Below are 16,720 nucleotides of genomic sequence, written 5' to 3' on the forward strand. Positions count from 1 at the left end.
ACTACAATGACTAACTTCCACACTAACACGCCTGTCCCTTTTACCTCACACAGTGTCTCTCTCCCTCTGAGCCACCCCTTCGACTCTCCTGCGCCCCCTCTGCTCACAGTTCAAAAACTTCTGCTGACCTGTTTTCATGGAAATACACTACAGCAGTGATCTTTGCTTATAAAATCTAACAATAGTGTATAGAGTAAATGTATCTCTTGTTGTTGGGACAGAAAAAAAACATTAGTGTCTTTGGCACTCCTGTTGTTAGGATATTGATGCCTTAAAAGCATTGTTGTCATTGAGGGCACCGAGGCCATGTTCTCTGCTTCTGGGAACGTGGAGTTCCTCATCCCGTGATTACATTTTAGAGCAGCATGAACACAACACATCTGTTAACTTCAAACAGTAACTGACAAATAAACTGGATGATGGATTACCTCACACAAGCAAGTTTCAAGTCTCTGCACTTTCACATTTTGTTAAGGGCTTTCAAGGATAATAAAAGATTCAAACAAAGACGCAACAGAAAAGAGAAAAGACCAGAAGTAAGGTTAAAAAAAAGGTATAAACATTTAAAATACCAAAGACAAAGACCAGATATGGAAACAACAATGATTAAGATATAAAACGGCTCATTATCTTATGAGAGAAATTCTTAAAACAGCTTTTAAATCTGTACAGAGTTGGTGCACGATCAACAGGTTGAGGCCATTTAGAGTTTAGGTGCATACAGTGTAACATGATGTTAAACTGTAAGTCCTAAATGCTATTTCATGGAATTAAGATATAGACAGACGTTGTGGGGACATGAATAAAGTGGGTGACTGAGTGACCTGCTGGGTTTATGGCCTGATTTCATATGTTACAATACTTGATGCATGGTCTTAATTCACAGTCTGTGTGAATAAACATTTTAATAGTGATGGAATTGATGGGACTGATACTATCAGGGGAGACTGTCATCTGTTTATTTATGATCATCAGTGCAAAGTATTAATTATGCAAACAGTTGATTATTTGCTGATTTTTTGCTAGTCTTCTGCTAAGAGCATCTCCTAACTGCACACACTTTTTTTTTTTTTTTTTTTTTACATTTTCTGTCATTTGCTGTCAAATATAATAATTCCATATTTGGTATTTTCACAACATAACTTAAAGCTACAACATGCAAAATTTGAAAATCCCACCCCTCTCCCTGCTCTGTTAAGCTCCGCCCACCCCTCCACCTACAGTTTCAGCATGTTCGCTGTCTCACCTAAAGCAGGAAATTGTGAGCTTGCTAGCCTGTGTGTCAGCCATAGCAACATCTTCCAGCAGCTAATACTAACTTGTCCGAGAGGAGAAGTAGATAAGTGCTTTCACATATTGATTCCCTTCCAGCCCTGACTATGATCCTCTCTGATTGGTTAGAAGGATGAGGCTTGCTCAAAAACTGAAAAAAAAAACAGCATAAATCAGTTCTCTTAATTTAGAGGCTAATCACATCTAAAGTGACTCTGATACATGCAGGATTTGCTGGTTATGCTAAATTAATGCTTTGCTAAAAACAGGAAGATAAAGTACCTCCACATGGAGCGTTTCCAAAAACTGTGACGCAATAAATGACAACCAAAGGCGACCAGAACCAGACTCTTACAGTTCTCACAGTAATGTCCAGTCTCTTAGTACCTAAGGGGGCAACAGTGGATGTCAGTTGCCCAGAAATTGCTCCTAACCCTACTGCTTAGTTATGTGAGATTATGTAACATGAGATATTTCAAACTGAGCTACAGTTTCATAATTATCCCACAAAGTGTCTCACAACACAAAAAAGGCCAAGAGCTTCTAACATGAATCCAACATCTGTCTCAATCGAGGTATTATACAACAGCAGGAAAACAGTTTCTCAAGCTTCTGCCACACTGTTCAGATGTTTGTTTGTTTATTAGGAAAGGGTTTTTTTGGTTATTTTTTGTTGGGCGGTTTCTGCCTTTATTACGATAGTCACAGTGAGAGAAAGACAGGAAGGTCAGGGAGAGAGGGGGATGTCATGCAGCAAAGGGCCACAGGCCGGACTCACACCCAGGCCGCGGGTTGGACTAAGTCTTAATGTTATGCGCCCTGCCAGGTGAGCCCCAGGAAAATTAAATTCTAATGTACAAAATTCTTCTGACAATGACGTCCAAAGTGTTTCCAGAGACACTTTGGCTCTGGCCAGACAGCAACCGTCTGATTTCATGTCTTTGAAATTACCATAATTATAATTTTCCACTTGGTAATTACTGACTTGTGCATTAAATAATATGTTCCTGAAAACCAGATGGATGTCTGACGTCAGCTATAGTCCATCATTAGAGGTAACTTAACCCTGATGTTGAAGATGCACAGTTTTTACTCCCACATCACCAACGCTGCATGTTGCACAAAAGAAGCAGAAAATTGCTGTTTAACTGTTCGGAGTCAAAGTCATATCCACTAACAGTGTTATACAAAACCATTCTGAGCTGTTGTCTAAACTGAATGCATGTCACAGGTTACCATGGGAATCCTTCATCCAACATGACGCCACTGGATCTTAAGAGCTTTTAGGTAAAGCTCTATTCAAGTCATATATACTTCTCTAAACACACATGAAGTTCATTATGATTTGTTTGACTAAAAAAAAATATTATAAATATAATTATCAATAATTGAATGCATCACCCCCACATTCAGTATTTACACCAGATGTCTACATGAAAAAACAACACATTCATTCATTTATTTCTACCTACTGCTGAGCGATTTGCCATGTGGACATCAACATCGTGATTTGAAAGAGTAAAATTTTCAGTTCGCGTAAGCTGCAGTTTTAATTGTAACTTTTATCATTCACTCACAATAGTCCAGTCCAGACCTCAGACAAGGACATCTCTGTTGTCCCTGTTTGTCTGAAATAATCCATAGGAGCATTACCCACACGGTGGCAGAAAATAAGGCAAAGACAAAAATCACTGTAAACCACTGTAAAAATGACTGTTTTATGGTCCGGCAATGGTGTAATAAAGTTTGATTAGGTTTAGGGAAAAATCATGGTTTGGGCCTTCGTCGCCATGGTTACAATAACAACCACATGGGTGACAGAAGGATCGTGGTCACAGTTAAAAGAAACAGTGTTGAAACAAAGGGGGCACACTTGCTGTACTTTGAGCTCTGACTTTACTCAACTTCTTCCTGTTTACATGCAGCTGCAGTACAGTAGCCTTGTAGGAAAAACTTACTAAAATATGAGCCAGTCATCTCCACTGGTCCAGTCCAGCAGATGGCAACAACATAACCAAAAAGCAGAGAGAGGAGGAAACCACAAAGAACACTGAAGTAGGTCCCGTCCAACAAGATGCACCAATGAGCATAAACATACAATAACTGTGAAAGCCTTAACATGCCCGGTGCATCTGCTCCTTGGTAATGTTACCGTGTTTCCTTGTAGACTGATGAAAGGTGAGCTGCACCTGACAATTTAGAGCCGAGTCTGACAAGCTGAGTCTGAACTGACACATGGTCACACACTACATGAACAGTTCTGCCACAACGGTGCATTTCTTTCTGCATTATTCAACTATTCCTTTGCCTCATTTCTCACAACAGAGTTTAAATGTAGAAAAATATTCCAGCCTGTAATATCAGTGGTGTTTGTCACAGTTAATTCCACTGCTGCAGACAGACGTGCTGCCTCTTTGACATCAGGGACCAGAGGCAAAAACCTATGTGTGGGAGTTGGTGCATGCATTGTGTTAGGGCGGTGTCACCAGCTGTTTCCCCAATGAAGCTCAGCAACTGAAGAAGTATAACACAAGGGAGGTCCACACCATCCAATCACTCCAACCAGTAGGACTCACTATCGTGCAACTGGTCACGAACACCGTTGCAGTGGGTTTTCACTATTAATGCGCTTTTCAAATGAGAGCACACATCACTCAGTCTCCTTGGGAGAATACAGCACATGCTGTTCAACCATAACAAAAAGTGTGTTAACACTGAATACACCCTAAATATATCCAGGCGCTGCTCTGCATGGAAATCCCACCTCCTCCAGTCCCGTCAAAGATTAGAAAATCAAATCCTGGATTGACGACCATGGCTTGAAAACATTTAGCTGTCTCTCCAGCTTCCATCATAGGATCAGCTCTTCAACAACTAAAGAAATAAGCCTATAGCATAGCTGGAATCCATTAGCCCACTTTCCATTGGAGTTTTGCACAAAACAGAAGCCATGTTTTCAAAAAGACACAATTGCTAATGTTCTGTGTTTCTGTGTTTACTCAAACTTCCAGCAGTCTGGAATCGGCTCCCTGTGGCCTGATACAACAGGCACCACAACTTAAACGCAATTTCAATTTCAATTTTGCTTAATATTGCTTTGTCCAATAGTCTGAAAATCTACCTCATGTGAGCGTCTACATTTTTTTTTTTTTTTTTGCCACAATTGAGAGTTTTTCATCACTCGTTTTTAAGTTTGCAATTTCGAACTGCGCATTGAGCCGGTTCATGGAAAATGACCTATTGTCATTAGCCCTCAAATCACTGTTAACAGCCAAAAATGAGAGAAACTTTTACGAGCCTTTGTCCATCAGTCCATTTAACCCAATATGTGATAAGTGTTTTGACACATAGATCATCTGAGCCCAGTTCAAAGCTTCATAATTCTCTATGAAAATCACAGACAACTCTGACTATCCTGAAAATTAGAAAATTCAAAACCGTAGCAGCTCCAAATCTGGACACCTCATTAAAAAGATATGAATCTAAACCTGCCGAGCGTGCACAGCTGACATAAAAAGTGCTTCCAATCTCTGTTTCCACTAGAATTTTGCTTACACAACATGTTAGAGAATATACTAGACTAGCTTTTAAAACTGTATAAATCAACATCATCTGTTTGATGCTACAAAGGTTTTTCCACCACAACAGTCATAAAAAGACTTCGACTTTTGTCTGTCAAAGCTCTTGAAAAGGAACCAAAAACATCAGCAGTCTCAGTTCAAATGTACCAGCTGTCAGAGCCACTTTTCAAAGTGAGCACAGCAGCACCAGAACAAGGTCTAAAGGCTCGATTCCCTCTAGGCTGCCTGCTCACATTCGAAATGGATGTGCTCACCAAGTTAGCCGAATGAAATAAAATAATAATGATGAGAGTTAATAATACATGACAAGACGTGAGTGTTAGCAGCACCGGACTGGCAGAAGGAGTGCGGTTTGTGACCTTGCTGTGTTACCTTTAAATAAAATTTGAGCTCATTGTTGTCCCCCCCATCCTCCTTAAATGACCCTTAACCCCCCCCCCCCCCCTTTTTAAAATAAGAACAACCCTTTGGTGGCACCAAAATGATTTCCCAAAGTACAAAGGTAAATAGGTATGAAACATCTGTGCTGTGTAAACCACACAGAGAAAAACAGAATGAGACAAAGGAAATATGAATATCATTGTCTACAATTGGATTCAACCTCCTGCCTCCTCTATACCTACACTGTGTGTGTGTGTGTGTGTGTGTGTGTGTGTGTGTGTGTGTGTGTCCTACAGGCCCAGTAACCTAGTGAGTAGTTGTGGGTTCTGGGCACAAAGACAAAGGATGACAGAATCACAGGTAACCCACTGCCCACTCTCTGGCACTCAGCAAACAATGAAAGGGAGCTGCAGTATCTCCCACTCCTCTTGTCAACACTCATATGACTCCACCAGCTTCACCTCCTCTGACATTTCTGTTTTTGTTCTCATGTTCTATGCAGGGACTTGCATCACAACCGAAATGGGAGCAGCGTCGACCAACATAAAAGTTCAGATTTTATTGCTCTACAGTGTTTCTCAATGGATCACTTGCGTGCCGAAGTTGGCAGAGGATGCCATGTAGCTCATAAAGATCCAAATTTGTCCTCTATGATTTGTGTAATTTTGGCGCTGAGTGGAGAAATGTTAAATGATGCCAGTTTTGAATTGAGTTTGGCGAGCAACGCTCTGAAAAACATTCCGAGCGGCACATATCGGAGGCTCATCACAGGCATCCTGCCTGCAGACCGATAAGCCCCAACCCAACGATGCGTTGTCCGTGCATGTGAAATACACTGAAAGGGTGACGCTGTCCTAACGAGCACACGCTCTCGTCTGTCAGAGCTGAAATAAAACCCCGCTCACTGCAATAAAGGCAGCGTCGCTCACCTCCAGAAACAGCCAGAATGTCAGGGCGAAGCCGGCCAGTGGATTCCCCATGTCTCCGCCGGTGGGAGAGTAAAAGCCGAGCTCCGCTTCTAGAGAAGAGAAAGACGAGGAGGGGATGCTCCTTTGTCACCACGTCGCTTTCATCCCGCTACTGTGGAGGCCCGGAGAGCAGATCCAGCCGGTCCGACACGGAGTGCTTCGGGTGGCGGGACGGATGGAGGCAGCCTGGGTGACGGTCCGACGGGCCACAGACGGAGATTGATGGCATGGTGGGAAACTGCATTAGCCCGTGATGTTGGCTTATTCCACGCCCCTTTCCCACCCCCCACCGCCACCACCACATCCCATGCACACACACACACACACACACACACTTATTACTTTACATGGACCTTCTATTTGTCAATTTTATTGTCTAGTAAAACAGAAAAAATAGCAAAAGCATAAAACTGGCACTACTACTTTAATCTTCAGATATTAGCTTGAGGTTTAAATAGATTCAAAAGATATTCACATTCCAGTAAAGGCATGTATTACTTTAGGACTAATTTTAATTGTTTTTTTTTTTCTTATCTTGTAGTAGCACTGTGATAGTCACAATTCCCCTCCCTAAAACTGTTACAGTATGAAATTATACTTTCTTGCAATCTCAGATGAAAGTTATACATAAAGTCTTCCTGGGTTTGGATTTGAGGTGGTGCCCTAGGGAATAGACCGGGTATAATAGTGAGGACAAGGTAGCCATAGCTCTAATGTGTAAAGGCTAGCCTACAAATAGAAATAATTACTGGGCAGGTGTACCGGAAATAGTTGTCATGTTATGTTCTATTGGGAGAAAAAGTAATCTGAGAGCCAATTAACACTACATAGTAAAGACATTTTGTACTTTGCTCTGTCTCCTCACTCGTTCCCTCAGGGACAGCTGAGGGACAGTGTCTGTGCACGGGACAGCCACCCACTCCTCTATTGCAGTGACCAGTATATGTCTCGTCCCGTGCTTAGACTTGAAACTTGCATGGGGATGGCAGATGCTGCCTTGGTGTATGAGCTGCACTCAGACTGGGCAGCCTGAGCACTGATGTGTAAGAGCCAACCCTTAGTCACAAACGTTTAGTTCAGCCTGAACAACCATTTATCCCTCTGCTCTGACACGACCCATAGGAGTGTGCTGGTGGCCAACAGACCTTTGTTATCATGGTTACAATCATAAACTTGCAGCTAAGGTTATTTAAAGGCAGTAAAGTTATGTTTGGACACATTGGTCAGGTATAGGAAAAGGTCAGGGTTTGAGTTAAAAGATGTGCTCTGCTGAGGTTAGGTGACCTTTGTTGTCATGGTTACAGTAAACATGCAGTAAAGGTTATTAAAGCGTCGACTATTGTTTTGAAACCAATGTTCAGCAGTCTCCCGTTTCAAAATCCAGCGTCCACCTCCTCCCTAACGTGGATTTTGTTGCTCTGTATACATGTACGGAGCTTATCGACCTGTTTTAGCTTGTTTTGGTTTTATGGCTCATTGACTGTCTGGCTTTGGTCTCACCACTCTCAATATAGTTCAGTGTGAGCATAATGTTTAAATTGGCACCTTTTTCAATCAGCATGAGGGCAGTAAAAACATTATAAGGTTACGTTATATGTCAAGCTATGTTGTCTTTGCAGTTCCTCTGCACCCCTCTTGGTCAAAATTATGATTAATGCAACTTTAAAGAACAACTCTTTAGAGGATAATGCTGGCATTATTTATTTCCTATACTGGGAAGTTGGCAGAGTAGACACAGACAGGAAACATAGGGAGAGAGTCAGAGGGACTGCGGGTGATGCAGTTTTATGTCTTAAGCATTAAGCCATCAGGGCATTCATCCTTTTTTATTTTGTGTCAACCATTCCCATAAACAAAATTGTTCGACTAAAATACTGAAGTGAAATAGCACCAGTCTTTCCTTTAACGATGCCTGCTGACTGGCAGCTCACTAGAAAGCTGCACAATAAGGGATTGGATTGTTTTTTTTACATATACATTATATGTTTAAGTTTTTACTGTATATGAGAACAGTTACTTAGAGACTCTCTGCTTTTCTAGTGGCTTCTAATGGTTCATAGTTTATCATAAAGGGCTCTGTGTTGTTTTCCTGCCTCTGTCTTTCTCCATTGCCTCATGCTGTTTCACTGTACCAATGTGGCTGGACGGTGTATCTCTGAAGGGCTTCCTATGTAATGGGGTGTTTCAGATTCAGCACCATGGACAGCACCTGATCTGAGCCAGGCAGCTGAGGCAGAGGAGACAGCTGGGGCAGATGCTGATAGGACGCACAGCAGAATATGCAGCTCTGGGTATTTGGTTGTTCAAACAGAGCAGGAAACATGCAGCCTGACTCTTCTACCCATCGCTGCAGGAACACTGCTGGGTAATGAGGCCACAGCTGGGATTAAAGATGGGCCTGCTACGATGGTGCATCAATTTAAATGTTGCTGCAGCAAGGAATTGTGGGATGGCATTTTCTCCTTTCCTTTTGTAAAGGGAATCCTGTGCTAAAGGAGGTAAGATAGGAAGCACTGAAGCTCCTTTCCTCAGCGTTTAGAGAATTCGACCAGCTCTTATCATGGCTGCCACTTCTACTTCTGGGCCGTTTCACTCATTTAGGAAACTTCCTAAGCAAAAAAGACTTTTCAACTGCACCCAAGGACAGGTATTACAAATAACATTAAAAGTGTCTCCATTTTATTCAAGTGTTCATGATAGTGTGAGAGTGAGCCAGCACGCACAATACCAGGACCCTGAAAGTGAAGCAGGTAAATTGACTCCATCATTGATTTTATTATTTACACCTGCGCCTCTCCTATTCTGACATGTCAAAATGTCTCCAGTGAAAAAGGCCTATTGTGGAAGTATCGGACAGATTGAGTCTTTTTTTCTCATTTACTTTCCTTTTTGTGCTCGTTTGGTCTGACTCAAATTGTAGAAAATAGACTCAGTTGGCAGTTTATTAGGTACACCAGTCCAAAAATGAATGCAGTCTGATACAGCAGTCCTGCAGTAGATCCTGCCTTCACGATGGGTATAGTGTTCAGTTTGTGTTGAAACTGTTTCATAGAGGTGCTGATTCATCTGTATTGTATTATATGGACATTTGTTTCTATTATTTTGTCCTCCCCATTGAATTTCAATGAGGGAGGGCTAAATAAGAAAAACACCTCTTTGTATAATTTAATACAGCTCAACAGCACCACAAAACGTCCTCCTCCAAGGTGTAGCTAATAAACTACCAGCTGAGCGTTTACTGTAACACAGGAACCCTTATATGGTGTTTGGGTCAAATTGACCTTTTTCCAAATGATACAAGGATATTTTTTTCCCAGCCTGAAACTTATTGTCTGCACTGAAAATGTAAGAGAAAAACATTTCGTTGAGCTCACATGCTACTGTGCCACCACACATGATCAGGTCAATGCGACTCGCATTCACCTGCTACCTGGTTACAATGGAAACACTGAGAAGCATCTTCCCTCGTTCTCTTCACCCTCTGTGGTGTGGAAGCCTGAACACTGTTATTTCAACACTTTCTAAACATTCAATATTTTCTCACTCTGTACAAGCCTCCACTAGCAATATAAGCAAAGGATGATTTGCTCAGATGCCCCTGGAGCTAACATTGGAGAGAATGAGACACATGGATGGATGTATTATGTCTCCATTTGTTGTAAATCATCTTCATTTGGAAATTCATTTTTGAGAGATGCATTTCAAAGCCACTGACTAAAACAATCTAAGTTTGGTTTTTGTGGTTCTGTTATTGTTCATTATTGGACTATAATAAGATAAAGGGGAAAATCAATTGACAATGGCAGTTTAAAATGATAAACAGCACTGAAAACATTGTTTCATTTCCTATTTTTTACATAACTTATTAATCACAAAAATAAATTATACTTCTCAAGCAGAGATTATTTGCAAATCATCCAGTATTATCCATATTATTTGTAATCAAGATAAAGACAATATATGGAATTTAAATGTAACTTTATTTGTGCATTGCTTCTAAAGGCCCAATAATACCCTCAGTCAGTTTGACCTGAACAGTACCAAAGGGTTCAAAAACCATTTTGAATGTAGACTCAACAGGTCGATTTGATAATTTGATGAAATTGCTGTGTCTCTTGGACAAACATCAAATTCACAGAGATTTCTTTATTTTCTTATGTAATATGAAACCTTATTTTGTGCTGAACTTTTTATGATTCTCTTTGCAGAGTCACGAAGAACAACAAAGCTTTTAAGACATTATCCAATCTCCCGTGAAACACAACGGACTAGATGTCATTTACCTTTTACATAAGGACATATTCATTTGTCTTTGTAATTTTTGTTCACATTTTTCTGCTGTTGTGCATTTAATGAGGTGAAGAAATTGAAATGTATGGAAAATGTGTCTCAATTCAAGCTCACGCTCCATGTTTAACAATGACAGAAGAGGAACACATTTTGTTTCCTAAAGGCTGAAATGTGTCTAATGTCTGGTATATTTTGATGGCAACTTCAAACATACTATTATAACTTGTGGAATGTGATTCATTAAACCAAAAAGTAAACTTACAAAATTGGTGAAAACAAAGAGAACTCAAAAGCCAGACGAGAGAACTGGAAACCACCGGGGAACACTGGAGCAAAACAGGAACAAGAGACACTGAAGCGTGACACCAGGAAACAGAACCGACGACCAAGGCAAAGACAATTGAACACAGGTGTAACCTATTAGGGCGGGGCAGACAAACAGCAAGGAGGGAAACAGGACAAAGACAGGAAGTAAACAAACTTGAGACACACAAGGAAGTAACTTCAAAATAAAACTGGAAATGAACCAAATCTAAAAAGTCCATCAGGGCAAACCTATTAAGCTATTAAGGCTGTGGCCAGTAGTGCAGCCTGTGTAAAAACACGTTGTGTCTGTTTGCTAATGATGCCAGTCTGCCGGCACCAGACGCCAACGATTGACATCCCGCTGTGTGGGTGATGAGCCTTCACACGCTGTTGTTCCACTCTGCAGAGGAAAAACATATAGAGACCCCCAGCAGCGAGTCTTTGTGTGTGTGTGTGTGTGCGCATGGAACTAATTAATATGATATAAAGAGAGTAGATTAAATATATCTTGAACAATAACTCTCTCTTGTCGTTAACAAACAGAAATACACAACTTTTAATGTTTCGTCTTGTGAAATCATTAATAATAGATGAGAACTGAATCAGTTGTTTATCTCTTTGGATGCTGTACTGTCATCTAAATGACAGCTGGTGATGTTTTATTTAGCTGACAATAACTTTTGTGATCGTAAAAAGCCCGCTTTCAAACACCACTGATTTCCATGTTGAAAAGCTGTTGTCTGTCATAACTCGTGCTGAGATATTAGCCACCTGTTGGCCGAGCTGCAGATCACAGCATGTGCTTTGACATCTGCACAGCACTGTCCCATCTGCAATAACAAAGCCACTCATTTGCAGCCATGTTGTGACAGAGGGCTCAGGTCTTGGTTATGGTCCATTTTTAGGATTATGTCTTTAAAGGCCTAATTTAACATTTCATGCTTATTGCTTATTGCTTCGTTTTGTTTGTGTAACAACCTAAGTTTGCCTCTTGTTTTTATGTTGTATGTATCTGCTCTATGGCTTTGATCATAATAGGATAAACATAAAAATCAATTGACAATATCAGTTCAAAATAATAAAGATCATCATTAAAATCATGTATCCGCATGACTTTTTGCACTGCACTGCACTGCTGCCACATGACTGGCTGATTGGATATTTGCAAGAATAAGCAAAGAGCGCAGGAGTACAGATGCTTGCTCTGTCAGTGTATGTACCACCAACATTGTAGGTTGTGATGTCAGGGCAACATCTAACGCCAACGTCAATTTGACGAAGAATACTGAAGACAGCTGACGTTGATGTTTTGTTGGTCTCAAGTTGTGTTGTGAAGTAATGTGAGGAAATGCTCTGACAGTACCTGTTCTTGGAAGAAATGGATTTATGAACTAAATTCATCCACAATCTACTGAGAATTGCACAAGAGGCGGCAACAAAAACAACAAACATTTATAAATACTGAAGCTACTGTAACTAATGTAATGTTACTTCAGGAAGTTCCAGGATACATTTCAGTGGTAACTGTCTTAATCGTCCTCTGGATGTTTACTCAAACAAATTTCGCAGTATGTTCTTGATCTTCTCTCAAACAACACCCAGACAACAAACAGTGTCTCGGTGAAAAACTGAGTGAATCTAGCTTCTGAAAGCCCCACTCCTCTGCAGTGAACAGCACAGGAAGCTGCAGTAATGCTAGGCTAGCAGGAACAACTGTACCAGATTAGATTAGAGAGAGAGCCGTCCTGTTCAAACAGTTCTGCTTTTATATATCTGTAGTGTATTGTAGTTTTATGATAATGAAAATCGACTGTACTGGCTGAATTATACATGCAAAATCCCAACTAAGGGCAGGAGTTGAGAATTAGCAGTAGCTATAAACTCTTTGTGCAGCACATTAGTTTCATGCTCTGTTTGGAACTATGTTAAATTGCATTGTCCCTCAAATAAATAAATAATCTAAAAAAAAAAATGAAATGAGAAAATGAAAATGAAAATCAGGTGCCACAATTAGTACTGCATAAACAATGTGTTTTATATTTTCAGTCTGTTTGTTTGATTTATTTCTAACTAGCCATTTTAAATCTTCCATTAAATAGTTTTGTTCTGCTGCTATAAAACCTTATGGGGAAAAGGGCTGATCAGATGTGGCTCTGCCGCTCTGCTGCAGCCACTCGTTATTTGGCATAGTGTCTGCGCTGCATTGAGAATCAGGGGTAGTGCTAATGGGAAAAATGCTCTACGGAGAAAACACGCGCACACACACACACACACACACACACACACACACAGATCCACTTTAACAAATTCTTCAGTGCTTCAGTCTTTCATCTGTTTCATTTCCAGCAGTGCCCCCAGACAAATGAACCCTGATGTAGTAATTACTGGGTATCAGAGGATGTAAACACTCCAGTCCATGTAGGAGAGATTTGCAACACAATTCAGGAAAATCAGTCAGCTATTTCACTGTGTATCTCACCGAGTCACACTACATTGTTCAGGATTAACAGCAACGTGTGAGCCTGCTTTAGGGCAGGAGAATCAAGACAAGAAAAAAAGGGAACACAAAATGTTCAAAGATGACAAAATACACAGATAAGAGTTGCACAGAGAGAGTAGCTACTGTGCTCCTCATGTTCTTCTATGTTCTCCATTTGTGTATGAAACTGATTTATGATGCTGGTATGAGAGGAGGCAGCAGCAGCACGCTGAGGGAGGAATGTGACCTCAAAGATGATTTTGTCACTAAAGACGATTTGAGCTTTTTGTTGTAACCTTCACATTATAATGTCTTGAGGAATGCGGTTGTTTGTCGCCAGGAAAATGACGACCGGGGAACATAAATAACCGGTGATAACAGCAACGATGTCTTAATAACCTTGCAAGCTGTACATGTGTGCAAGATTTATGTCGCTCACTAATATTATGGGATTTGCAAATCCATGTTTCCTATCTAAATATTTCACATGGTTTAAGGCCCACACAGTTTTTCCTGCTTTTCTCTCCCAACAATCACCTCACGATTTACCTGGGGACCCTTCGGAGGGGCCTGACCCATAGTTTGAGAACTACTGGACAGAACAACCAAAGTGTATATCAAGTAGATAAAACTAGCTCCACCTTGGGCAGCTACAGCAGTGAAATACTTCTGACACATTGATACATCAGCAATAACAAAAATAAAAAGAATAAAGTAATAATTTATCAAGGTTTACTTTTGTGTGAAACAATTAACTACAATTAAAATCAAGTACATTTATTTTGTAAAACCTAAACTATAGGTTTAAAGGTTTTTGGAAATATGATTTTGCTTTGAAGAGCAGTTGAAACATTTTCAGATGAAAAAAAAAAAAAAAAAAAAAATCATTTGGAAAATTCACCGAACAAAAGCCAGACTGATCAGGCCCCTGTGTGTTTCTGGGTCTACATATTATATTACATATTATTATCTATTATCTATTATCTACATATTATTGACATGCAAACCTCAGGCTGTAGTTATTAATATAAATCCAAGATGCAAACAATAAGGCGATGAGTGTATAACATTTAGCCTAATTAATTCACATGCTCAAGTGGATTATTTATCTTATTTATTGGGATTTTTTTATTTTAAATATTTTATTTTTAGTAATCAAAATATATTCAGTGATTGTTATTGCATACTTTTGGGGTGTTAAGTTTTTAGCCCAGCTAGCAGTGTCACTGTGGCAGCGGCAGTGTTGGTGTATGGGTCAGTCTCCCAGCTTGATCAGACTGAATTATCTCTGTTGGCTGGATTACCATGAAATGTCATACAGACATGCATGTTCCTGAGAGGATGATTTCTACCAGTGTTGGAGCTCCGGCGCCATCATGTGGTTGACATTTACTGACATATCTTGAAGACGTTTGGATAGATGGTCATGATGGACATCCATGCTTCCCTCAGGATGAATACTTTTCAATTTAACGTTACGTCTAGAGCTATCATGTGGTCAAAATTTCAATTAGTCCAATATTGTATTTGTTCAGTATCTTCATTTGTCCAATAAAACCAATAACAGCCTGTTGTCTGTAGCCACGGTGCCGCTGAAACCAGTGTTCTGCCCTCTGGTTATAAGTATTCAGAATGCTGATGAGGCCGCTACAACAGAGCTGTGCAGTGATTTGAAAATGTAACACACCCTCCAGCCAATTAGAGTTAAGAATCAGGATGTTGTGTTGCTATGGTACAAAGCTAGAATACACTGACCAATGACATCTGGCTGAAATGTTTTAAGACAGCAGTGGTGATGCTGCAAAGTCTCCTGGAGGAGGATTAAAATGTAACACATTCAGAACATTCATTATGATGGGACTATCAAACGCCAATTCAGCGATCAGTTATTGGTTGGAACAGCTGGTTTTCACTCCAAAAATCACACTCAGGTGAATGGAAGCAGGTGCTGCACACGCGCTAATGCAGCTGTGCCAGTCTCCTGTTGTTGGATTGTTTATGGCCTTGAGGCTCACCTGTGAGTTTGACTGAGTTTTCAGTTTGTCCTGTTGTTAAGCTGATCAGATCTCAGTTTGATTTCTTTGTGAGGCTGCCGGTTAGTCTCTGTCGATGCCGTGTTGCAGTATGTGTAATTCAGTATCAGTAATGCTGCTGCTGGTTCAGTCTGACCTACCTAGAAACATTAGAACTGCACCAGGACGGGGTCGTATGTTCTGTAAAGATGTATTGATGCATCAGTCTAAACCACAAGAGAAAGCTGCAAAACAGAATCTATTTATAGGAATTTTGCAGTTTTAGTACAAATTAAACTGTTTAGTTATTGATACATATCTGAAACCTCAATCAGCATTTTTAGTTTATAGCAAACAAGCCAACAGTGAGATGTCAGTAAACATTCATTTCTCTCTTAATTTTAATGAGTAGTTGCATCTGTTGTTAGCATCTACTGTATATTTGAACAGTCTGTTTTTCCTGTTGTTCATACTTTGAAATTGTTGTAATGAACTTATTAACATTATAATTAATATCCTAATTCCCTTCTTCTACTCACTTTACTTTGCTGCATGCCAATATCACCAATATACCTGCCATTTCAACAAACTCATTTCTTAATGTAATAATAAAAGTTTTGTCTTCTCTAAAACAAACTACAAAGGCTGTCAAATGACAGGGTCATCAGTTATTGATTTCCTGAAGGACAATTCGTTCAAACTCATTGATTATGATAATGTCATTCAATCGGCCTCTTATTTGAGGACCTTTGCTTCCATCTAGTGGTCACTTGGGATAATGCTGCAGCAAGTTAATTGACATGGTTTGTAAAAAAAAATAAAATAAATAAAAAACAAACAAACACACAAAAAAACAAAGTGCTATTCCAGGATAATGAATTTACTTATGACAATATCTTTGATGGACTTGAAGGTCTGTCATGAGTAGACATATTCATTGACATTCTTAGCGCATGGTCCACTTTCTGCAAATTTTCCAGAGCTTTTAGCCACATCTCATGGTCTTCCTCAGTAGATGGAGTTGGTCAGCTGGTGGTCACACTGTATATAGGGGGAAATCGTAATCCTTTCCACCCAACATTATGTCAATTGTATTATTATAACATTATGATAATGAATAATTCATTCTCTAAATTGGGCATTGGGTTAGTTTGTAATAAGGGATGAAAGTATTGTTGTCATTACCTTAACTGAAATACAAGAAAATATATTTTAAACTACATTTTGACATCTGCAAGATGCACCCTTATTAAAAAAAAAAAGGTATCTTTGGGAACTTACCATTTAAGTTTTTATTTATTTATTTATTTCAATTGTGCTTTTGTAAGATCTGATGAATGTCTTAGGGTTTAATGTGTTGGTCTGCATCAATCAATACCTCAGTGACTGAGCTATTGATTGATGCACAAATGATAAGTACAATGCTCAGCA

The 16,720-nt window shown here is 39.8% G+C and overlaps 1 protein-coding gene across 1 annotated transcript in view; it reads right to left on the minus strand.

The window, feature by feature from the left end:
• The window catches only part of vopp1b (VOPP1 WW domain binding protein b), a 33,735-nt gene extending 27,290 nt beyond the window's left edge, over window positions 1–6,445 (minus strand). The window contains exon 1 of the mRNA XM_071485590.1: window positions 6,164–6,445. Within this exon, the coding sequence (XP_071341691.1) occupies window positions 6,164–6,214 (51 nt within the window). The 5' untranslated portion in view covers window positions 6,215–6,445. The remainder of the gene's footprint in view (window positions 1–6,163) is intronic.
• Window positions 6,446–16,720: the final 10,275 nt, after the last annotated feature.

The sequence above is a fragment of the Trachinotus anak genome, unplaced genomic scaffold, assembly GCF_046630095.1.
Source record: "Trachinotus anak isolate AG129_WGS33_773 ecotype Australia unplaced genomic scaffold, CSIRO_AGI_Tana_v1 ptg000009l, whole genome shotgun sequence".
Classification (NCBI taxonomy): Eukaryota; Metazoa; Chordata; class Actinopteri; order Carangiformes; family Carangidae; genus Trachinotus; species Trachinotus anak.